The 25438-nt window shown below is 37.1% G+C and overlaps 1 protein-coding gene across 1 annotated transcript; it reads left to right on the forward strand.

Annotated features, from left to right (window-relative positions):
- Positions 1–756: 756 nt before the first annotated feature.
- On the forward strand, positions 757–25400 carry camk1a (calcium/calmodulin-dependent protein kinase Ia). The gene is made up of 12 exons (XM_008408744.3): positions 757–1202; positions 4567–4685; positions 11891–12022; positions 12838–12912; positions 14637–14775; positions 14862–14988; positions 15253–15328; positions 15414–15526; positions 15605–15683; positions 17243–17330; positions 19242–19413; positions 21031–25400. Exons 2-12 carry the CDS (start codon positions 4600–4602, stop codon positions 21132–21134), a joined length of 1191 nt encoding a protein of 396 aa, XP_008406966.1. The 5' UTR covers positions 757–1202; positions 4567–4599; the 3' UTR covers positions 21135–25400.
- Positions 25401–25438: the final 38 nt, after the last annotated feature.

A 25438-nucleotide genomic window follows, 5' to 3' on the forward strand; every position in this document is an offset into this window, starting at 1 on the left:
CTGATCAGTACGAAGAGCAACGAGAGGACATACATGAGGACTTAGCACTCATACCTAGAGACTCAAGCAATTAAGGGAGACCAAGACCAACCAACCTGTCAGGCTGGAGTACAGAAGAAAACTCCTCCGCCCGCATCCATGGTGAGTAAAGGTAGAAGTCAGATCTCCTAATGCAGCGGCAGTCCCAAACTGCTAATGGTTCTTAAAAAATGTCCCCTCACATTGAAACATTGTAACATTATGTTGTTGCAATGTGTTTTTGGACATCTTTACCACAGAAGCCAGTAATTGCACTTTTAAACTACTAAATATGTAAACATAATATATTTTGACAGTATTTTGCCATTGACATTCCCGTGTTTGTTTGTTAGTCCAGGACATTTACTTTCCAAAATACCAAAAATAACGAAAAAAGTTAAAATTCTGTTCGACCAATTGTCACTTATTGAAGTTTTTATTATTAATTGTGTTTATTTCTGATTTATTATAGTCCTCCACATATTCCAGTTAAACATGCTGTCAACCAACTTCTTTTTTTTTTCTTTTTTTTTTTTTACAATAATCTGTCATTTTCTTTTACTGGCGTCTTCCAACAGACGTTTTGCCTGTCCACACCTTTTACACAAAGTTATCTTTGACAGTTTGCCCAGGCTTTTCTAACTTAGAGAAACGAGTGGGAGTGTCTGAATCAGTTAAAAAAAAGAAAAATAGGCGTTACCTTAAGATTGGGGTTTACATTCTGTTTAATCGAGAGAAATACATTTATTCTGGAATATGCTCTTCTTCTGAAAAAAAAAAGATTTTCTCTGCTCAGTGGCTACTGCTGATTTTGCTGCTGCTGTTTGATGCATTATTCACAGTGACACGCTGTGCCTGTTTTGAAATCCCCCTATAAAAACTGTGCAGAACCTACACACTCTGCACAAGCAGCTGTCTAAGAAAAGAAAGAAAGAATGAGAGAAAGAGAGAAAGAAAGCACCTCCCATATTAAGAGAAGGTGTCTCGACGACCAGAAACTAAATTTCGCAGATCCGTGTTGTTGAGAGAACAGTTAGTGATTTTATGGTACACTACGTCCGTAGACGTCTGGATTTCTTGACGTCAAAAGAAGTCTGAGCGCATCCAGCGCTGCGCACAAGCTCAGCAACCACATCTCTCCCAGAGGAAAGCAGGACACCGCACAGCTACAGATCGCCATTTAGGTACGTTCCTTTCCAGCTGCGGATTTATTCAAACGCACTATCCGGTTTTTAATGTACTTTCCTTTTTGCGTAAAACAAAGCGCATTTGGTGCGCTTCCATGTCCGCAGCCTCCTGATCTAACCTAAAGATGCTGCTTACATTTGACTGCCATACCCTTGGACGCTGCAGTATGCAGGCTGCACACCCACACCGCCTAATCTTTCTATTTAAAAGAGGGTTATTTCATGATTACCATCCTAAAATAATAGATAGACTTGAGTATTGGTCACGGCACCTGCGAACGGTTTCATTGCATGCAAACTCCCTCACCTACATGTCATTCACGCCCTGCAGGCTTAATGCAGAACAGGTTGGTAAATGTTACTCAGAGGAATTCAGTTTCCACTTGACAAGGGCTCCTAGAATGCATATCGCTGTACGAATTGTTTCCTCATATTTGGATTGTTTTTTTCCCCCTCAGGCAAGGGGAACTGTTTGAAGCTTTAGATGTTAAATATAGCCCAGGTCCTCCAGCTTGTGTCCGCCTCTACTGACCATGCGTTTGTTTTTGCGACGGTATACGGTCCGTTTCGTGCAGCCTGCTCCTCTATTGGCCATGCTTGAAACGCTATTATTAGTTGCTATTTATTGATGACAGCGGAATGTCAGCAGAAAGATCTGCAGTTGTGCCACTTTGAGGCGTTAATAATTGAGAATCGAGCGCTTTTTTCTTTTTTTTACTGGCGTGTCTTCATTATCCCAAAATGTTAACCTTTAGCTTTTTCCTCTAATTTAGGCAAATAACAAAGAAAGAATCACATGCCTAATATGTAGCGTTCTTATCCAAAATTCTGCAAAGAAAGCATTCGATAATGATAATAAATCTAAACGATAAATAGGTTAGGTATCCTAAAGGCTCTTTCTAGCTGCTTGATTTGTTTGGTATGCAAAGGATTCAGTTTTGCAAGTTTAAGATCCCTAAGCATATACATCATTTTAGGGATACATTTACTTCATTCTTTTACATTTTTTCTCTCTGCATTTGATACAAGGACACATATTCATATGTTTTGGTTTCAGACAACATATTAAAAAAAAACCTTTAAACATCCTAAAATTGAAATGACATTACAATATAAGGAGGGAAGATTTATCCTATGGAACAGCAGATGAACAGCTTATTGCTGTAGTCGACAATAATATAGAAATCTGATGGTTATGTGAACCTATACCTTTATACCACATGGCTCATTAACTTGTGCTCTATTCTGTCAAAAAGCAGCACAAAGACTTTAAAATTGTATGTCAGTTGTGCCATGTCTTCTGCTGCTTTATTTTTATGTCCTTTCATTAAAGAAATAATCTTCCTGTGTGGTGCACGGTGTAGGCACCATAAGAAAACATATCTGTATGATACTCCTGAAGAACTACACTAACAACACAATCTGATTTGTAAATTCTTTTCTTTTTTGTAAGAAAACTGGACTGCATTTGATACCCGTAGTTCAAAATCAATAACATTAGTCAGACTCTAATTGTCCTCTAACCAGTCTTTTGTATGCACATTGAGGTTTATTAAACTCTTGGAACATTTTTGGGTATGGTGGTGGTGGAGGCTTCAGTCCTCTATGTGGTCATCACAGGTTCAAGTCCTGGCCGTTTGACCTTTGCTGCATGTCTTCCCTCACTCTCACAACCCAGTTTGCTGTCCACTCTGTCAAATAAAGGCAGCTAGAGCCAACATTTTTTTTAAAAATCCAAACCTCTTTGGACATTTTCACGCTGGAATAGTCCAGGGAACTCACTTCAATTAGTTGTCATATGCCAAAACATGTCACGCCTTCATTTGGTTTGGTACAGTTTCATACTGCACTTTTTAAAATCAGACAAAACCAACTGTACTACACCATGCTGTTACATGCAGAGCTCTTCTTTGGGACACTAACATAAGAAGCTGCCCATAATGGGCAGTATAGGAAATCTCTTTCTCTTCTGTGGTTGGTTTGCTAGACAGTCTGTTTGCTGTCTCACTAAACCACACAATGATTCACTTATTAGTGAACCACAATTTTATTGTGGTTCACACTATTGTGGTTCATCTCTCATGTAATCTGCATGACAGATAAGTTGTCTTAAATGTCCAATTGAAAAAGACTTATATATTAAAAAAAATAGTGCTAGTGGCAATGCAATGCTTTATTGTCATCAAGCCAAACTTATATTAACATTAACATATTTTTGTATATAGGGTGAGATCTATGCAGTAGATATAGACGTAGATACCAACATAGACAAGTGTCAGGTCAGAGACTAGGAAGATTTGAAAGTTGCTTTGCTAAAAAGGTGAAAAGGTAATGTGCATAGGGCGTCCCCTTCTTCCATTTTATCATATATATTTTTTAAAGGTTTTGTTGGCTCTAGTGGCCTTTGAAAGTAGTTTGACAAGAAAGAGGGTTATGAGAGAGGGGGAAGACATGCAGCAAATGTCACCAGGCCAGGAATTGAACCTGCGACCACTGGCATGAGGACTAAGGCCTCAATACATGGGTTGGGTTTTGCCCCTGCACCACCACAGCACCCTGTATTTTATCATATTTATAGTCTAACTGCTATCCAGTATCCAACTATTCTTGTTCTTCCATCCAATAGCAAGAGGTTAACCTACAAATCTCTGCTGCAGCCCTTCACTTACTGACAAAACAACCTCTTTAAACTTAAAGTTCACAACAGTTTTAACACTCACAAATGCAGACATTTGAAGGAGCCTGCGCACAACACCACCAATACTACATGAGAAAATTACAGTTATTAAAGAAGAGAAAAAACATAAGCACAACTAAATCTTTTGCATTTTGTTCTGTGTATTACCTCACTGTCTATCTCCTGCTTTGGTCACGACATCCGCCTTGTTAGTCACCATGACGTCTTGAAGCTGCTGCCTCTCAAACAAAATCTGTCCTCGTTTCTGCTCCACCGTCACTGGACAAAATGCTGAATAAAGCGTCCTTCTATGAGCTCACATTGAAATAGAATAGAATACATGTTGTCCTGGATGTTGGAGTTCAGATTAAAAAAAAAGATGTCTCACTTGATTTGTGTGCGTTCTAGTCGCAAAGAGGAACATTGGTGAGGTTTTCTACTTTTGAGGGGTAAAAATACTTCCAGTAAAGGATGCCAAAAATGACGTTTTTCTCTCCATGTGATTCAAACAAGCTCCAGAGGAACATTTTCAAACATTGCGTGTGTCTCACTAAGATTTTTACTTTTAAGCATTTAAAAACTGTAAGCACATTTAGCATGTGCCTCTCACTGTAATCGTGATCCGCTCCTATGTGTTGCTGCTTAAAACTTGACTGTACGCAATCTGTTCTTTCTGACCTTTAGCTTTAGTGTGGCGAATCCAATCAGCGTTGTAGGATGCCTCTTGGAGAGGATGGAAACGGATGGAAGAAGAAGACATCAGACATCAAAGAACATTATGACTTCAAAGAAGTGCTGGGAACGTAAGTAATGTAGCAGTTAAATTCAGTTTTTTTTAACACAACCTGCCAAATGAGCATCTTTTGATCTCAGTAGTTTAAAGGGGTAATAATATATATATTGAGCTGAGTGCACATGTATTCGTCCATCCGTTTAAACAGGTGCAAATCTACAGATGAACAGACTTTGGACCAGTGTATCTGCTGTCTAGAGAGAAAATAATGCTTTCAAAATGCGACACCGGTATTATTTATCTCCGGTGCACTCTTTCTACAGAGGCCTCTGCAGAAGGAGATTTGCTCAAAGCATTTCCAAAACTAATCCTAAACAATCTTCACCACTGGATACCAAAATAAGTGCATATTCAACACGTACAAAGGCTCGCAGATGAAGGAACAAAGAGAATGTTTTCGTCCCATCAATCCTTGCTCTGTGGGCTGTAGGAGTCGAGCCGGGACACTGGAGATTTTGGGTCAAATATCTCTTGTTCTTGGCCGTGGCTTAGAGCCGACTTTGCTGTTTCCCATATAAACCCACACATCACTCCTTCCACTCCCACCAACTGTTTTCCTTCCTTGAAGTACAGTTAACTTTTATAGTTTGGTTAGTGTAAAAAAAAAAAAAAAAGTGCCATAAGCTCAGAATGTGAAAGTTTTGGATTTAGACTTCATTGCAGTTGTGAATGGGCCAGAGTTGATGCTTTGGGGAATTCAGTCCTCAGGTTTGCAGGCATTTAAAGCCACCTGACTTCGGTGAGTTGCTGCACATAAATCTCAAATCAAGTGAAGAAGAAAGAACATTTGGTTCTCAAAGCAGGATTATTTATTTTTATTTTTTATTTTTGCAAATAAGTCTGAAGAGTTTGGCAAGAATTTGTATTGACAGAATAATTTCTGCCACAATGTTCTTTTGTGTATATTTCTATTAATTTCTCACATTTAGAAGCAGATTTTTTTTTTGGTCCATTATTCTTTGCCAAATAGCTCACGCTCAGCCAATTTGGATGGAGAGTGTCTCTGAAAATCTATTTTCACGTCTTGCCACAAATTTTAAGCTTCCAGACTTTTCAGACTGGGTTGTTCTACCATGCTCTGATCAAAACCAGTTTATGCTGCTCTGGTTGTGTTTGTTTATGATTATTATCCTGCTGGAAGATACATTTCTACCCTTGTCTGATTTTTTTAGTTTTTTATTTATTTTTTTTGCAGCTTTTGACATTTTTTCTTCCAGCATTCCTCTGTATTTAGCTCCTTCAACTCTGATCAGCTTCTCTCTACCTGCTGAAGAAAAGCATTCCCACAGCATGACGTTGCCACTACATATGAGCCACTATGTGTTCTTGTCAAGTCCAGAATGATGTACACATGGATTTGTTTTTTTTCACATTTGATTTCATCTGATCCAAGCACCTTCTTCCACATTTTTGCTCATTGTTTGTGTTTTAGCCATGCTTTTGCAAAAACAGCATTTACTTTTTTTTTTTTTTAAAGAGCTGTAAATCTTTCAGCTATGGAGTTAAAGAATTGTACTTTACAACAGACATTTTGAGTTTCCTGGAAAGAGAAGTCGAGTTTTACTTTTATTACAGTCTGATTTGCGCCCAAAGCTCAGGGAGACGCTAAAGGAAATCACTATTCATTGTTAAAACTGGGCTTTGTTTGCAGTGACATATCAGTTTATGAAGTCTAAAACAATATATTCTGTAGATTTTACAACACACAGCAGAACAGAGTCTGTAAATCTGTTTTACGCCTTCTTTGCTTTTTTCAAGAGTCAGGGGGAATCGGATGCATCTGCGTTCCATCTTACTCTAAAGAGCCGACTGAATATGATGGATCGATGCAAAAAGTCTTTAGGGTAATCAAGACCAATGGATGACATTAATGAAACTGCTGCCATTAACCCTGACAAATATTTCAGATACATAATCTACTGCTGAACTTTACTTTCCGCTGCTTTTACTCTGACCCTGGTTAGATTATTTTATTGCTACTGAGTCTGAATTTTGAATTTCAAATGATACTTTGATTTATTCATCCCAATTTTTTTTTTTCAAGAATTGCTATATTAATCACAAATCAGTGGCATAAAGTAAGTAAAGTTAAGAGCTGGGCTCTGATTTTCTATGTCTGTCCAAGAGGGACAGGACTGAGCCCAGATGGTCAGGGAACAACTCCCCACTCTCAGTCTGTGTTCAGGTGACCCCAGCGCATGCCCACCTGTCATGACATGATGCCGCCATATGTGGTGAGACCGTTTTTTTCTCTCATTTTGGAATCACACCTGCTTCCCCCGGAGAGGCTGGACAGCACTGGACATTAATTCCCGCAAAACACTGGTCCAGCTCCAGGAAAGTGAAACAGCAGTGATTCAAATTAAACTGTTATTCCCAACGCTGAAAGAGCACAGCAGATAATACTTAACCGCATCCACGTGTTAGATGTGGATATTCACAGTTTAACTTTAACAAACTCGAAAGTTGAGAATTTCTGTTGATTTCTTCAACAAATATCTGACAAAAACTAATTTAAATGTCTGTAATTTAAACGAGGACCTAAACAGTTATATAACAAGATCTAATATGTGATTTGCTGGGATGCCTTGTTTTCTTATTTTAAAAGGAAAAATATAATAGAGGGGAAAAACAAGCTACAGTAATATTTTTTCCTCCTGTCGCTGTAGATGGACCTGACTCAGAGCAGAATTAAACGCATAGATGGAAAGCTCCTTATGCTCAGAGAAAAGATTACAGAGGAGCTTTATCCAGGAATTCAGTGTGTGGAGTTAATTGATTTATGTTGAAATATTATTTTCAGATCCGGCTAATCCCCACAGTTCTACCTCTGTTTGGAATCCACTTTAGGACAAACTGTCCTCATCAGAGGGTTAGCAGATGGGAGAGAAATTTCCCATTTTCATCAGTTATGTTAGTCTCAGAGTAGAGACATTTTTTTTTCCAATTGTGTTTGTTCTTCTAATGGACAGTTTTTCTGTGAACATTAAAATGTATTCAAACTTAAATAAATGAATCCCCAATTCAGTGAACCTAAATTTGAGGCAGAGACGCTCAGTCTTGCACAAATTTTCACAAAGGGTTTATTTATCCTTTGTAAAATGTTGCTCTTTTTATTCCTGTTTTTGTTTGTTTTGTTTCGGTAATGCTAAAAAGAAAGCACAACTTCTGCCAACTTAATCTAGAAATGAGCTGGTCTCCAGCATGTTTTACAATTAATTCTAATCTCCATTTAGCAAACTACACAGATTCAAACATATCATTACTTCTGATGTAGTAAAATGGTGAAATGGAAAAGTACTTTTAATTTTTTATAGTTAATTTAAAAATTACAGCTACATCATGAACAAATGATATGACTGACAGAGACTAATTTACAGTTGAACCCAGATCCTGCGTAAAGCGGAAAAAACTAAACCTTTCCTGTTTTAGGATTAACAAAATAACACCTTATTGCTTAAACAGGAGAATAATGAGGGAAATCATCTTACTTCTTCCCTCTGAGTCAGAAATTTACATACACTAAGAGAACAAGCTTAGCGCTACACAAGTAAAAACGATTTACTGAAACTGAGTACTTATTGCTGTATCATTTTTTTTGAATCACTACACAAACTGAAATATTACCACATTATTGATACTATTTCCAGGTGGATTACATAATGCAGGAGAAATGTAGTGATGAACTCAATTAACCTTGAAAATGTGATATACATTTAATAATATTTAGAGTAGCTGTGCTTGTGCTAAATAAATCAAACTAGTTTTCCAAAGACCTGCAGGAAGAAAACAGATTCTGTGTCCCTTTGAGGAACAATTTTGCACCAAACGCAGAATAAAAAAAACAAAAAAACAAAGGCCCTTGTGAATATGTTGGTTGAAGTTTTTGATATGCATGCTTTAAGCTGAATTTCACAAACCAAAAGGTGAAATTAGTGGTTGTGTTCATCTTTTGCTCACAGAAGTCTGTGCTTTTGATGTAGACAAATTGCGTTTGGTCTCCTTTGGAGTGATTTGGCTGTAATTTTCCATGTGCTGTTGGATTGAAAACAAATAACTTTGTCCCTGCTGATCATTTTGATATTTTAAGATGGGTGATGGAGCCAAAATGAAAAGCATAATAATTGATACAGTCATCAACATCGTTTGTGTTTGTGTTTGTGTTTGTGTTCATTTAATAGAATTAAACCACCCCTTTGGGAAGTCTTGAAGACACAGCTCAGACCTCGAACACTGAGACATTCATAGCAAATTGAGAATGTGTGAATCAATATTTGCCCATATATGCAGCAGGGATTACAGTGTCTTCACCAACTTGCATGTGTGTGCCTGTTTGTGGGTGTGCGTGAGCGTGAGAGTGTGTCAGACAGGGACCCATGCTGTGCTGCATGTGTTCATGGTGTGCTGATGGCTGTGGGACCACGATGGTGTCTGTCTGTCTGTCTGTCTGTCTGTCTGTCTGTCTGTCTGTCTGTCTGTCTGTCTGTCTGTCTGTCTGTCTGTCTGTCTGTCTGTCCATAATTACTTATATTTTATTATCTGTTTGTAATTAGCTATATCTTATTGTCTATCTATAATTAGTTATATTAGTTAATACAGTCAATATTGCCAGTGGACATTGCATGAGATGCTTAAAAGAAGTTTCCAAAACTCAAAAATCTCATCACAGGACCTAAAGTCAGTTGTTGTTGAAGTGGATATAAATATTAATTTCTGTACAATCAGAAAAGGACAGAAGAAAAGAACGTGTTTATCTCTCTGTAAACACGATAAGATGCAATTTCCTGACGTTTTTTTTTTCTTTTCTTGTCAGGATGCGAGTCCTAACTTTTTCTTCAGAACAATCACGCTATTTTTGATTATTAAGAAAAAGCATTACTTTTTGGTATTTATTTGTAATTATTGTGTTAATTTCTAGAGATAAAAAAAAAAACAAATTAAAAATCTAAATGTGAGCTTTTTTTTATAAACTAAGCTGAGTATTTATAGCTGTGTTATATATTTTTAAAACGACTACACTAACTAAACATGTTGCTCTTAGCACAAAATGCTACTGTTTCCAGGTAGATTGCATAATAACGCACAAATGTGGTCATAAACCAATCAACCATGAATACATGATGTATAATATTTAGAGTAACTGTGCTTGTTCTTCTAAATAAACCAAACTAGTTTTAGTAGCAGTATCATTCTCTGAAATCCTTGAGAGAGTCAAAAAAGCCTGACACTAAATCAGGAAGTATACACACATACACACGTATCTTCTGTTGCCATTAGACACTGTGTAATTAAGCATCCACTTGCTCGTTTCTCCTTGGAGACATAGTAGGTGTGGGCTCTCAGCGGATTTGTGAAAGAGAAATGCAAAGGAGGAGAGGAAGCTACTGTCGCTGCTGCTCTCTGCTAATGAGATTTTGTGAAGAGTTAATGTGCACTTCGTACAGTAACGCCTGACAGTCATAAAAATAGATAAATGGGTGGTTTGTGCTTCAGTCAGGCCTTGTGGATTTAAATATTTCAATAATGCAGTTAAACCATGGTAGGGCAAAAACTAATTTAATGCCAGTAACAAATTCTTGCCCTTACTTTAACTCCATGTTAAAAAGAATAAATAATTATAAATAAAAGTTTTGCATGACTCACTGGTCTCAGAGACTCATAGCTAATTCATCTGTCAGCTTGGCAGTTTCTGTAACCATGATTGTAAATGTCATAGAACAGCTTTGACGTGGCATTTTCCTCAGAAATCTAGTTAAAGGGGAACAAAAATGGATGGTTTAAACTAAGTTAAAGCTTTTTCGCAGATTAAGATTGCTTGGTCATACATTAAACAAAATAAAAAATTTGTGATCAGAGCTAAAACAATTAGCGTAGCAAAGCAGCATACACCAGTTCTCTCTAGAGGAATAGCACAAAATTCCTGCAAATTATTTTGAGCGGTAGGATAGCCAAAATGTTTAACTGAAAGCATACAGTTTAAAAGGCAATGCAAGAAAATGTGCATAAATTTCTGTGAACCTCAGAATTTACAAAGTGTGACTGGGAAATTTTCTCTCTCGTTGTTGTGGCATTTAGCAACAGACTCAATTTTGGTAACCCTAACGGACCAACAAAAGAAAAGAGTGACTTACGATCAGACAGCAGGAAAAAAAAGTTACGTGTCTTTTCTTACAGTGAATAGAAATATCAAGTTTCAGACTCTTCTGTTCTTTCCTGTATTTTCCATTCAACTTCCTTAACAAAAACTTTTTAACCGGCAGATAATTGAGGTTTAGAGTTCTGGTCTCTCTGATGAATCCGTGGCTAAAGATGCTGCAGACATAAACGCATTAAGACGCTTTTATGGGTCGATGAGAACTGGAGCCTTATGTGATTTTGTTGAGGGGATTATTTTAGGACGGTTTAAAAATGAAACTGGAGACGAGTGTGAAAAGCGGCCCCTCTCTTGACAGCTTTAGACTTTTGCTGTTTTCATGATTATAACGGAGCAAAGCGGGAATTCCTTCTATGGCGCCAGATGGGAACAGAGATCCACATCAGAGAGAGACGCCTGGAATCAAACAAGAAGCTGAACATGAATATTGGAGTTTGTTGGTTTCTGACGTTGAGAAGGCTGCAGATTGATTTGACAAAAAATATATTACAAAAAAAAAAAAGTCTCTATTTTGATGCATCCCCTTAAAAACTTAGAAGAACAGGTTCTTGAGCGGTGATCTATTATGCGCTGTTTCGCACATGGATCGGATCCCCGTGGTTACTTACAATGTTCAGGCATTTAGGCCTCCCCCTGAGCCTCCACCCACGCTCCAGTGGGTAGACTGTGTAAATACACACAATTCTCCCTCTCATCATTACCAGACCATAATCCATAATGCAGTCTGGTCTCCCTCAGATGCAACTCCACTACATTTACGCTATCTATTATTGAATGGATTAAAAATAGTTTCATTTCTTAACAGCAGCTGCATTTTTTGTTTTCCTTCCTACAAATGTGCTTCAACTCTGGAGCCTTTGCTCCAGCCCCTTCCAAATCACTTAGTGATGTCACCACTTTGAATTTTTCATCTGCACGCAAACACTAGCATACACACACAAAAAAATGGAAGATATGAAATTGTTGGGGAAAACCAGGTTTTACAAGCAGAAAAAATGAGAAAAAACAAATTTTTCCCACACTCTATTAAATGTATATTTATTTGTGATGATGCGTTGCAGGGGGGCTTTCTCCGAGGTGGTTCTCGCAGAGGAGAAGAGGACTCAGAGGCTAGTGGCCATCAAGTGCATCCCTAAGAAAGCCCTGGAAGGAAAAGAGAACAACATTGAAAACGAGATCGCTGTTCTGCACAGGTGAGGCACCTGCCTTGCATCCGCTGGGGGCCCAGGAATTAGTCAGTGCAGCACATGCACGTGTAGATCCAGTATAGGGGTCAGCAGAAAAGATGACTGAATGTATAGTGTCAGTAGAAACAGTAGGATTGTGCACCGGAAATGTCAGGAGTAAAGAAGATAGGCCTATTTTTAGTGTCCCTGTTTCTAGGGCAACAGCACACAGAGGCGGAGATGGTGTGGAGTTCCCCGCAGCAGTGCACTGAAGAAAGAGAAAGAGACACGGAGAGGGTGGGAGTGGTGGGAGGTGTGGTGGGAGGTGTGTGCGGGAGGCTTTGATAGAAGAAGAGTATGGGAGAGCAGGGAGTGCGGAGTTTTGGAAATATTTAAAGTAATAAAGTAACTGGACTCCCAGTGAAAGATGTGAAACAGTCTGTTAATAGTTAGACTGTTTTTAGCCATTTTTGTTGAAATGGTGTTAGCTCATACACTCTCAACTCGACTCTGCTGGCCACTTTGTACCGATCAACCCCCCTCTAGGAATGAGATGAGATTAGCATTTATTGTTTGTTTTTTTTTGCTAAAATTCTACATCATTTCTTTGTTAGTGTTTCAAGCTGTTGTTCTGAATGTCAACCCTCCTTAACTTCTGTCATTTTTCAGTGAACGGGTTTATTTTGAACTTATGTGTTTTCTGTGTAATGTCCAGTTTTGCTTTCTATAAAAATGAGAGAGCAGACTTTTCTTCATGTGATCTGCTCATCACAGATACCATCTGTTGACCAACTTGTGATGTGGCTTGTTTCAGTAAGATTTCTGTCATATATCTTCCCTAGAATCAAGCACCCAAACATTGTCTCACTGGAGGACATCTTTGAGAGTATGTCTCATCTATATCTTGTCATGCAACTGTGAGTAGCCCTTCTTTCTTTTCCATCTATCTATGGTCCAAATCAAAGATTATCCATAATTTCTCTGCAGATGACTGGATGACTGTAGAAGCAATTAAAATCAAACTTTGTCCTACTACTTGATCGAGAAATACCCATAAAAAAAAAACAAAAAAACTATATATATATATATATATATATATATATATATATATAAAAAATATATATATATATATATATATATATATATATATATTTTTTTTTTATTTTTTATTTAATTTATTTCTTTTTAATTTATTTAAGCGGCTGTGTCTTTAAGCTAACTTGTCCTGCTGGGGAAACATACACTGCAAAATCCAGGCATTTAGCCATCATAGACACCCACACAAGGGAAAAAATAGCAGCAAAATGCAGCCAAAACAGTGGAGATACTCAGAAATGTATCACAGTGCAAAAGTTTTTGGTAGGTGTAAAAAAAATAAATGTATTCATATACTAAACAATTTTGGATTTACCAGCCTTTAAATAGGACTGGTTTTTATAAGTTAAATTAGGGGATGTGAAGGATTCTAGTTAAGTTTTTGACAACCCAGTTATACCAGATAATCATTGAGAAATAGTCATGAAGTGAAACTCAGACTGTGGCTCGCTCAAGAACAACAAAACTCTGCAGCTAAAGAAAGGTTGTGAAAGACAACATGTCCAGGGTTATACAATATACCAAGAGCTAGCAGTCAAAAAAAGGAAAGGTAGTGATTTAAAATTTCAAAGCAGACAAGTGGTTACAAGATGTTCTTGTAAAAAGACCTTAAAAAAAAAAAATTTAGATTTAACCAGAAAAGTAATTACTTTCTCAGAGCAGGACTGTGGTTCAGAAGCTTTTTAAATGAATAAAATCCACATTTGAGAACCATTTTTGATTTGACTCTATGTCTGTATGATATAAAATTTTATTTGATGACCTGAATGATGTAAGTGAGACCAAAAAAAGCAAATTCAAAAGCAATCTGTAAAGGAATAAATTCTTTTTCAGAGCACTGAAGAAATGCCACTTTGCAAAATATGTCAACTTATTTTAGAAAAACTGTCTGTGTCAGCTTTTCTACAACTACTTTGGTCTTCGTTATAATCTGTGTTTACAAATAATGCCTTCAACCATGTTCCTAATAAACTGGGATTCAAATTAAATAGAGCCTCATTAAGACCACGTTTTAGGTTGCAGTCGCTCTCAAAGCCCTCCAAGCTGATTTTAAACCCCGATTTCATTTAGACAAAACATCAGCTCAGTAATCCTCCACTTACATAATCTGAAGACATCTGCCCTGTTAATTTGGCTGTAGTCACTAGTATGATGGCCCGAGGAGAAAAGTCACAGTATCAAAAAGCTCCTTTTTTTCTCTCTGCAAGCTGAGATCGCTCATAAACCTTACGTAGTGTTCATGTATTTGATGTGAGAAAATGAGGACATACCATTAATATTCAGTTCATCAAGATATCTTCATATGCTGGTGTTCAGTTCATTGTTTTGGACGGGCAGAGGGAGCGTTTTCTCTAGAAACAAAATAAATTTATTTGCACTTAAATCATAAACATAACTTTCTTTTACTCAGAAAAAGCAAACAAAAAAACCCCCAGAACAAATCAACAGCATACATTTTCTCACTGAAGAAAAGCTTAAAAAGTTATTTCAGAAAAGTAAGCTTTTTATTTCTTTATTTTTTTTAACCTATTTTTCTTTTTGACAGAGTTTCTGGTGGGGAACTTTTTGACCGGATTGTGGAGAAAGGCTTCTACACGGAGAGGGACGCCAGCCAGCTCATCCACCAAATCCTGGATGCTGTGAAATATCTCCACGATATGGGAATCGTCCACAGAGACTTGAAGGTACCTTCTTTCATAAAAGACAGACGCGATACCTTCGCTTCTCGTTCCCAAACAATAATGCCGGTCCCACGTCGTTGTGTTTGCAGCCAGAGAATTTACTGTATTACAGTATGGACGAGGACTCCAAGATCATGATCAGTGACTTCGGTCTGTCAAAGATCGAGGGAGCGGGCAGTGTCATGTCCACGGCGTGTGGTACGCCTGGCTATGTGGGTGAGGAGCTCTTTCTCTGGTCATTCAGATTCTCTTCACCTTCTCCTCTCATTTCTACGAGAGCTGCCACAGCTGACATCTCCTTATTACTCAATGGACTGTAAGAGGCTCGTTATCCACTCCTGAGCCAGTTCTAAGTGCTTCAGAAGAGCTCTGTTCCTGCTTAGAGTGACCTGTTAGATCATGCCGTCTTGCTGAAAGGTCAAGATTACTTACATCTTGTGTTTTTTTTCCACTCTCTGTGCATGTGTGTTTGCTTCACAGCCCCCGAAGTCCTCGCTCAGAAACCATACAGTAAAGCCGTGGATTGTTGGTCCATAGGTGTTATTTCTTACATTTTGTGAGTTGATTTCTTCTGTTTGCTTTTCAAATGAATCTTTTTTTTTTTTAAAGAAAATGATGAGGTTGTAACTTTGTTCCCCCAGACTCTGTGGATATCCTCCGTTTTACGACGAAAACGATGCCAAGTTATTTGAGCAGATTCTGAAAGCAGAATATGAATTTGACTCTCCATACTGGGATGACATCTCAGATTCAGGTACTTCCAGAATATTTACAGTGGACACAACAACTGCAAGTGCTTTTTTAATAACATGAAACTAAATTTTGTTGGCAGCCAAAGACTTCATCTGTCATATGATGGAAAAGGACCCCATGAAGAGGTATACCTGTGAGCAGGCTCTCCAACATCCTTGGTAGGAAACTTTTGGTATCTGTTTTAAATAATGCTGCAACGTTTCTGTGCAGGAAGGCCAACGGCAAAAAAAAAAAAAAAAATGCTTTAAGTTGTATTTTTTATTTCATTATGAAATTTAAAGCTTTTTGTTTTGGGGGAAATTAGATTAAGAAAAAGAATAAAGTTAAGATGCGCCTAGACTACAATGTGGAATTTGTGGCCTGTTGAGGTAATTTTAGATTCAATTCAGGATCACGTTAGGGTTTTCTTTGAGAAATCTACTTTTACTAACCCAAAAAGCAGAGCATTTTGCTCAAATTGTGATATAAAAGGGTTACTCACTTTGGATATGAGTTGGTTTTGATACATTGACGTTGTAAAAGCTGCAGGTTTAATCTGTGTGCCGCAGTCCTGACTGTTCTAAATCCCCTTTGAATTAAATGAGCCACAAAAATGAAAAGGATTCATCCAGCAATAGTGCAGGTATTGCAAACGTCTGAGGTCATTTTCTGCCATCCAAACTCTGCCCTGGATGGCAATTAGATTGAAATTGTTTCAACATGAACATTGTTTATGATTGAGGCATTTCACTTAAGAAACACAACTAATATTAGTTTTAACCCATTAATCTCCAATTGGAGCAAACTGTAGAATTAACAATCTCTGTTTTAGGTAGATATGGATTCAATCTGATGAGAAGCAACTCATAAAATTATGTTCAAAGACAGAAGGTGCAAGAGAAAAAAGAAGGCACTGCTCACAGACTGCCAGGTTTTATTTATTTATTCTTTTCCTGGCATTCATTGGTTGAGAAAAAGTGATTTTATGCTCTTGAGCTCTAATCTGCAAATCTAATCTGTTAAAGGGCAGATTAGGTTTGTCGCATATGTTACTGTGGTGACAGAGCCAGGTAAGAAACGAGCCCTCTCTGTGGTGCTGATAATCCTGAACTGATTTCAAAAGCACAGGAAGGTCCAAGTTCAGTATGCAGATTACAAATCAACAGTTTAAAGAGATCAATGGCGAGAGACAACGGAAAGAGTAGGAAGAGTCATAAATGATGGTTTTACCTCTATTCTTCTCCCCCGTCTCAGTGTTACATTGGTCTTCCACAAAAGTAATATTGACCAGAGATATTTGCTGATCAACAACATTCACAAATGAAAATCATTGAACTCAGGTGACCCCTTCAGTGGCCATAGGTGTACAAACTCTATCTCTGAGGTTTTCTGACTGCTTCTACAAACATTTTTGGAAACAGGACTCAGAAAGTTAGTGAAGTTAGTAAAAACACTAAGTGAGTAAAATCACACAAAGGGGTCAGACAATTGTTAGACGTGGTGACGGAGATTTCAGATTTTCTGCAGAGTCCTCCAACTTCATGCGGGCTTCAGATTAGCTCAAGAAAAGTTTGTGAAGCCTTTTAACTCTAAAAGTGAAACAATTAGATGATTATTAAGACAAATGTCAATAGTCTGCTGTGTTAAATTCACTTGTGATGAGCAAACTCCCAAAGTCCATGTTGCAAAAGCCTCTTTAATGTCCCCTGTTTTATTTTTATTGATTGATTTTTTTCAGGATTTGTGGTGACACGGCTCTGGACAAGAATATCCATGAATCTGTCAGCGCTCAGATCAAGAAGAACTTTGCCAAAAGTAAATGGAAGGTCAGTCAACAAACTGTGAACGGAGCAGATTTAGGTCCAGCAGGAGTTGGATTACATGCTTTCTTCTTTGCCTGCTTGTCTCACTTCGATATATATATATTAAAAACTGGCAGTCATTGGCGTTATTCATTTAGTGTTTTGGATTGAGGTATAAAACTGCACACACTCCTTTGGATGTACAGAAATTAGTCACCGCCTGGCAAATTTTCACACCTTGACAGACCTAAAATGTCCCTCAAGCTCCCCTCAGATTTGTGTTATTGCAAACAGCCTCCCTACGATAAAAAGTCTAAGAGACCCCAGCACAAACAAGCATGAGAAGCAGGAGCAATAACATTTCTTTCTCTCTCTCTCCATCTCTCTTTATCTATCTTTCTTTCTCTTGAACCCAAAGCAGGCATGCATAAAATCTACACCTCCCCTGGTGCAGTTAATGAAAACAATTAAACTCATGTAGACAATTGCTCTGGCACTGTCAGGCTAGAGAAGTAACTTTGGGGCCATTGCAGAAAAGTTGTGTTTAATTATTTTTTGGTTTTGGACTATTGACTCAACATAAAAGCAGACGCTCACTGATGACAAATGTAAAGCTACCGAATCTGGCTGGTTAATGTTTCTGTCAGCCATTGCATTTTCTATAAACTTATGACTAAGGCTTGTCAATATAAAAATGTTGTACCTTTGTATGCTGAAGGTGTTTTCAAGTAGACAAATCTCTCTGTGTCCTTCTATGTGAGCCCCGTTCCTACTATTTTTAGGTCAGCTGTACAGCCGTCTTCCCCCCAGAAATATACAGTTTTTACTAAAACCTCCCTGGGGGAGGTGCTGATGCCCTGGCTTATATGGTGTCTCTGTAGAGAAAAAAGTTAAGAAAAAAGCGTAATTTCTTAAAGCTGGGAAAGAGCAGAGGTCCTGACTTTTCTTAAAAACAAACATGGCCATAATTCGTCTTCATCTGCTCATGAACTGACCCATAATGTTCCTTTCTCTGATGTGTGTCAGGATCTTCAGTGATCAACAGATCACTTTTCTACCAAAATCAGAATATTTTGTTGGTTTCCTAAAATTATTTTTGTGTTTTAGTTTACTGTTGAGCAGGTAAAATAATGAGATTAATATTACAGAATAAAAAAGACAGTTTTTCTCCATGTGACAAAAAGTATGAAACATCCCAGCTGTAACCGTAACACACTCAGAAGTTTGCTGACATGCCTCTTTTTTTATTTTTTGTTTAGAGGCAACTTTCTGTTACGCACTAATATGACTGTGTGGGAGTTTGTCATAAATAATTTAATGTAACCTCTAGTGGGCTACACCATCTGTGATTTTTGCCATTTTCATTTCACTGTTCAGTTTAAAGAACCTTGTCATATTTATTGGTAAAGTTTTTATGTGCAAAATATTTATCTTTTCATTTACAGCTTAGAAAAAAACACACAAAAACATAATCACTGGTAAAACAGAGCCATCATAAGAACAATGTTAATATAAGGATATTTTGTCATTTTAATTGATTTACAAAATATGCATGATAGCATCTGTCAAAAATAAATGGTCCAACTCTGTGAATGTAATTTTGTGTACATTTATTATTCAGTTCTTTATGTAACTCTCCACAGACACTTATTGCTAATTGGTTGGCCAACTTTATTTTAATAAGTTAAAAATGATAATTTCCTTACATTTTCCTTACTGGGGTATATTTGGCATAATGTTTCAGTCAGCCTGTTAAAAAAAAATAAAAAATTTAAATTTGAAATATTTATTTCTACAACTCAGATTTTAAATCACTGTCAGAAAGAAGAAACCATACAAGGAGAATAAAAAATAGAGGATTTTTTTTTTTTTACCTACATGAAGCATATATACACGATTTTTTTTTTTTTTCTCTTGTATTTTTGGCTTCTGCAGCAAGCATTCAATGCCACGGCGGTGGTGCGACACATGCGGAGGCTGCAGCTGGGCACCAGTCTCGAGGGACCGAGTCAGATTACTCCCACCAGTCCCTGCCATGGACATCTGCTCCCAGAGGAGGAGGTGGAGGAAGAGGAGGATGAACTGGGGAACGAGGAGGAGGAGAGCTGTAAGTCAGCAGCTCATAGTTAACGAGCAAATTCAACTTCAAGCCGGCCACTGGTGTATGTGGTTAATGGACGAATCTTGCCAAAATAGGTGCTTTGTGAAGGTGCCTCCAAAGACTTTTTCAGAATATTTTTTTAAGAGATGAAGTCTTTAATTTTGCTTTTGCACAGTAGAGTGCACGCCTCAGTTAGAAATCCTTTTTTGACATTTCAATTAAGTCTATGATAAATAATGTCCATATTTTCTTTTTAAAGTTACATATATATTGTGTAAATTAACTAAAAAAAATGAATAAAAATGTTAGGTGGGAAAAATAAACAACAAATGTCCAATAACTTTAAACTAATCCTTTGCTGAAATATCTTTTGAGTTAATTTTAATCATTTTGATTTCATGTAACTGGAGTCTTTAGGCATCCCACATGTTGATTTACCCAAATTTAATTTTCAAAATAAAAACCACATCATTCCTTTAGAGCTCAAAAAGACTGAAATCAAAAGGTTTTTCAACAAAGTTTTAGTTTAAGGATGTGCAATTAGGTTATTAATTTTTTTTCCCCCTTACATTTTCCTCTGATCTGGTTTATTTATCTGCTGAACTGGGCAGGAAACATGTAATGACACTGAAAGTAAAAAAAAAAAAAAAAGACCGGAAGTTATTCAAGTTCTTTAACCAACTGTATAGTTTACAGGACAGAATAATGATGAGGAATGTAAGATTTTATTTATTTATTTTTTTCATTTACAAACCCTTCAGCTGCCAGGACGCCCCGTCTGCCGTATTTTTGAGAGACAATCTGGTTGTGACTCAGCCCAGCCTGTTGACAAACGATGGCAAAAAGCACGGAAAGCAGTTATATAAATTTTTTGTGCAGATGGGATTGTGTGTTTTCTTTCGCAACACTCAGTATCTCTTTAGAAGTAATGTATTTCTTTGGAGACCAGTGTTTTGCTTTCATTATTCCTATTTGCATAGTCTAAGCTTCCCGCTTCCCTCAAACTTTGTCGTGAATGAATGTATTCTATTATAAGACAAGCTACTGTGTTACATATTCTAACCCTTGTCTAAAGTAATGATTTAGATCTCTGCAAAACCTGCAGCTGTAAAGCATCATGTGTGTCATGTGCAACACACACATGTAGAAATGGTTACAGGTGGTACTTTGTGTTAGTATTAAGAGTTTTGTCACAAATGGATAGGGGAGCTTTAAATCTAAGCCTGCCATGAGCTTCTGACTACAACTTTCAACATTTCTGCTTGTGTATAATTTAAAGTAAAGCATTAAAATGTTAAAGGTAATGAGTGAGATGAAGGTCCTGCTGCTACAGAAAGCAAAAGGCTTGTTCCCTGTGCGCTGTTGCCAGACTTGAATTGGAATTGCATTAATTCTGCTCTATTGCATATCTTGTATCTTCCCTCCTACTCATAAATCTTATTTATTAGTTGGACAGGTTTGCCAACTATTAAATTATGCTGCTCTGTCACAGTCAAACAGACAGCTCTCATGTTAAATATGCTGAAAAAAAAATTACGTTAACTTTGATGTTAAACTCGTAATGACTAACCCTTGGTTTTTTTTTTTCTTAATTCCTCTGCTGCTCTGCTCTTCATCACCCAGTGTCGCACTACGACGATGATCGCCGTGGAAGTAACGAGGGCAGCACGGATCGGGACAGCCTGAGAAGCTGCACCTACTGCTGCAGGCCAACCAGTCGCATCTGAGCAAAGCCTCCTGGTGTCATGATGATTAAGTGTCTTTGGAGCACCCAGAACGCGCCCACCCAGTCTGGCCAGTAAGGCAGAGTAGATATTAGTCAATGTCCGCCAGAGCACATACCCAGACAACAGTTCTCCTCTTTTTCTTTTTTCTTTCTTTTCTTTTTTAAGAACCAAATGTTTTTTTTTATGTTCAAATAAATCATTATTTCATTTCTTTAAGAAAAGTATTTGCCCAAATACAGATTATTTATTTATTTTTTTTTTTGTCACACTTCAATATTTTGCTGCATCATTAAGCAAATTACACTGTCAAAGATACAAGGGAAAATACAAGAAGCAGTTCATAAGTGATGATTTCAATTATTAAGGCAAGCTAACCAAAGCAAGGTTAATGACAGGGAAAGGTTCATCACAGCCTGTAATTGACCCCATTGTTGTTCAGTTTTACAGCCACATGCAGGACTAGTTACTGCCAGAGCAGCAGAATCAGGAAGGAACGTGAAGTAGGTTAAGAGATCTCAAAGGAATGAAACAACAGATGAGAAATACAATTACTAAGTTTAAGTTTGTAAAGGGGTCCAAAAGCTTTAGGACCTACATTGTACCATAGTAAGAGTAATTATCCTCAAATAAAATAAAAACTGGAAAAGAAACAACAACCAAAATTGTCATCTAGAAAGTCACTTCTGATGTGTAGAGCACTGCACGGCTCACATGCCTGAGTAAAATGTCCTTCATAAGAGATCTAAAGTGAATATCACTGCTGATTGGACCTAAATCTGTCAGAGATCCTGTGAAGCGACCGTGATCAGGCTGTTAAAATGTTCAAACGCTACAATGTGCCTGAATTAAAATTCTTCAAAGAAGAGTGAGATAACATTCCTGCACAGAGATGTAAAAAGACTCGTTGCAGGTTAACCCACTCGGTGGCAGTCTTTGCCAAGGATTGTTAAATTTAGCAACCAAATACTTTTTTCACAAAGGGATACATTGTTTGAATAGTTTTTACCCTTAATAAATGAAATTACCATTTGAGAACTGCGTTTTGTGTCAACTCAGGTGTTCTGAAACATTTAGTTGTGACAACAAACAAAAACTGAAAATAATCCATAAGGCTGCTTTGAGAATGCAGAGGTTATTTCAGTTTAAAAAGGTCTAACTCAGCAATTATCTTTTTTTGTGCAGCCATAACAGAGCTTTTTTTTTTCTAATGGTTCAGCATGTTGGCTTCACAAGGTGTTTCAATCAAAGAGGAGTTCTAAAAGCTGTGTCCTTTATCATAATTGTTATCTCATCATGTGAAACATCTACCTCTAATCATAATTTCTGTGTCTGCATCCATCTGGCCCACACACTCTACAATACTGGCAGCTTTCCCTGCAAAATCTGGCCAGGCAGGTTACAGAGAAAATACCATTTAAAGGGAATCGGTACTTAAAGACAGTCCTGCAGGTCTTTCTGCTCTTTATTCGTTAATGAAACGCCAGCCACTATCCAAGAAGTGACTCTAGTCAAGTAGCTGAACATTGTTTCTCCCTCAAGTTATGTTTTAATGCCCAGTGAACAGCTCAGTTTGCGTGGAACCTCTGCAAAACAAAAGTCCACTCAGGGAACATATTAGATAAAGTACACCGTTTTGATTAAATTGAATGCAGTTCTGCTGTAATGTGATTTGATCCAGTTGTTTTAACAAGTAGATATAGTACCTTATAACCCAATTGACTCTTTTCAGTTTCCTATTCAGTTCCAGTATAGAAATCTGTCCAATCAAGTTTACTCATAATAGACTTTAGTTTTTTGTCCCACTTTCATCTAAATCGGATTCAACTGGACTAAAACCAGATGAAAGTGGGACAAAAAACTAAAATACTTCAGTCTGCTTCCTGTTTCTTCCAACTCAATATAAAACGCTTCAATTAAAAAAAACAGACCGATTATCTCCAGTTCATTCCAGCTGAATATAGCTAAGCTCAAGTAAATACTAAATCTATTTTATTTTAGCTTTTTCCACCCCCAGATATAATCTAGTTCAGCTGTAACACAGTTCAACCTAGAAATCTTACTTATAAAATTAGCCTAGTTTTTCCCAGTTATCATCCAACTGACTAAAATGTACTAAATTGTTTTAAGTGACTTAAATATATTTAAGTCCCAATATAATCCACCAGATTCAGATTCTGTCTCAGTTCAACCCATTTTTACATATCGTTTACTCAAGCGTTTTCTAACTGAATGAAATGCATTTCAGTCCAGTTAAGCCCAGTTTAATCTTATTCTTTACTAGATACAGTTTACATCCATCATATATATGTAGTGGGCATTAGTGTCTGGATATTCTATTCATGAATAAATACAAAATGCCAAACTTGAAACGTCATTTTTCCTAACAAATGCTGTTTTCATGTGGATGAGAAGTAAAAACACAACAAAAACAAGTTCAGACCAGGTGGATAATAACACAACATTTAACAGTAAATGTGTTTTGTGATCATAAAAGAGCTGCCTGTCTTAAAGCTGAGCGTTTATTACTGCAAAATTAAGTTTTTTTTTATTTGTCAACTATCATTTTTTTTTCTTTTTTCCCCTGACTAATTACCACTTTGTGTAAACAATACGGAGATACCTGAAAGTAGCAATTAAAACATGGGGTTTTTGGACTCTCTGTTCTGGCTCAGACTGGGTTAGTAACGGGTGGTTTTGACCTGAAGTGTCTGCATGCTTCCTGTCGGGGAAAACCACTGAAATGTATGAATATCCAAAAGGAGACATTTTTGTTTGTTTGTTTTATGGCTGTTTTGTTACCAGAGGCTCAAACTGAGATCCCCATGAGGAACACAGAAACACCATGCTTATTTTCAACATTTTGTTTTCAGCAAAAAGAAATAATAATAATAATTTAAAAATTAAAAATAATAATAATAAAAATAAAGAAATCCACAGGCTGTCAGTCTCCTGTCCTGGCCCAGACCCGGCTCATGTTGAGTCGGGAGGATCTCAGTCTGGGCGCTCTGCCTGCTCTGTGCTGTGCACCTCTAGTGGAAGAAGTTTTGGTCTACTGTTTGCATGACCTGGTTTAATATGTTTACATGAATGATGATCAATTAGTATAAACACACAATTTAATATTACTATGTTGTATTGAAAACTGATGTAATTTTTTGAGCTATATAATGTGAAGTGATTAACACCTGAAGTAACGTTGACAAAGTACAACACAGCACAGTGGACTTATCATTTGCATTGACTCGAACAGTCAAGTCTCTATCTGAGTGATCTTTTTTCTGTACTATGTTTATTTATGGCTGTGTTTTCCTGCTTGTTTTTTTTCCTCATCTTTGACCCTACTAAAAAAAAAAAAAAAACACACACATATCAGCTGTCGTGCTAAGTTAGTATTTTTTTTAATCTATTTTCAGCAGGGTCTTAAAAACAAACGTGCAAGTAGCAACAACCGGCTGCTGGGGTGAACTATTTACATTTGTCCTCTTAAGGAAAAGACACTGAAGCCATACATAGATTGTGATACATGATTTATTTTTGTTTGTTTTACTTATCGTACAACTCAACAACCACTCCAATTCTACAAACGATTGAAGACACATAATATTATTACTGCAACTTTACCACTGCATTAAAAAGGCCTATAATCCTGATATTCTTCACATCATTACTGGTACAAAAGAATGTATCCCATGATACGTTGGATTCTGTTTTAAGAAAAACAAAAAAAGCTTTAGAAACTCAGTGAACTAACCCATCAGCTGATCCTCCTTTGTTAAAGAGTTTTGTTTCATATGTAGCTGTTAATGTGGGTCCATAGTACAAAAAAACAACAACAAGGCAATCACTCTGGATTTACATGACTGTAATTGTGGAATATATGCAAACTGTGTTTGAAGGGCTTCATGTTGAGTGTACTATAGCCAATGTTGATGACTTTGATAACCTGGCCATTATATGTTTGGTAAAGACTTTCTTTTGGGATTTATCTCCACCCGGCTGTGTTTTTTATTTTTATTTTATTTTTTAAAGCTTCTGTTACCCGTTATAAACACACTAAAATGCATAAAGAAACACATGTATATTATATATATATATATAAATATAAATATAAGTATATATTGTATATCCTTTTTTTGTAAAAGCTGTTTTGAGCTACAAATGTATGGATGCAATGCATCATGGGTTATTGAAAAAGTTGTATGAAAATACGATTTGTACCCACAAAGAAATGACTGCAGGAAATGAAATAAAACTTCCTTGTCTATGCATTGTTTGTATTGTCATGAGACGACGAGAAGGTCTTT

This window comes from Poecilia reticulata, chromosome 5 (assembly GCF_904066995.2).
Source record: "Poecilia reticulata chromosome 5, P_reticulata-male-v2, whole genome shotgun sequence".
Taxonomy (NCBI): domain Eukaryota; kingdom Metazoa; phylum Chordata; class Actinopteri; order Cyprinodontiformes; family Poeciliidae; genus Poecilia; species Poecilia reticulata.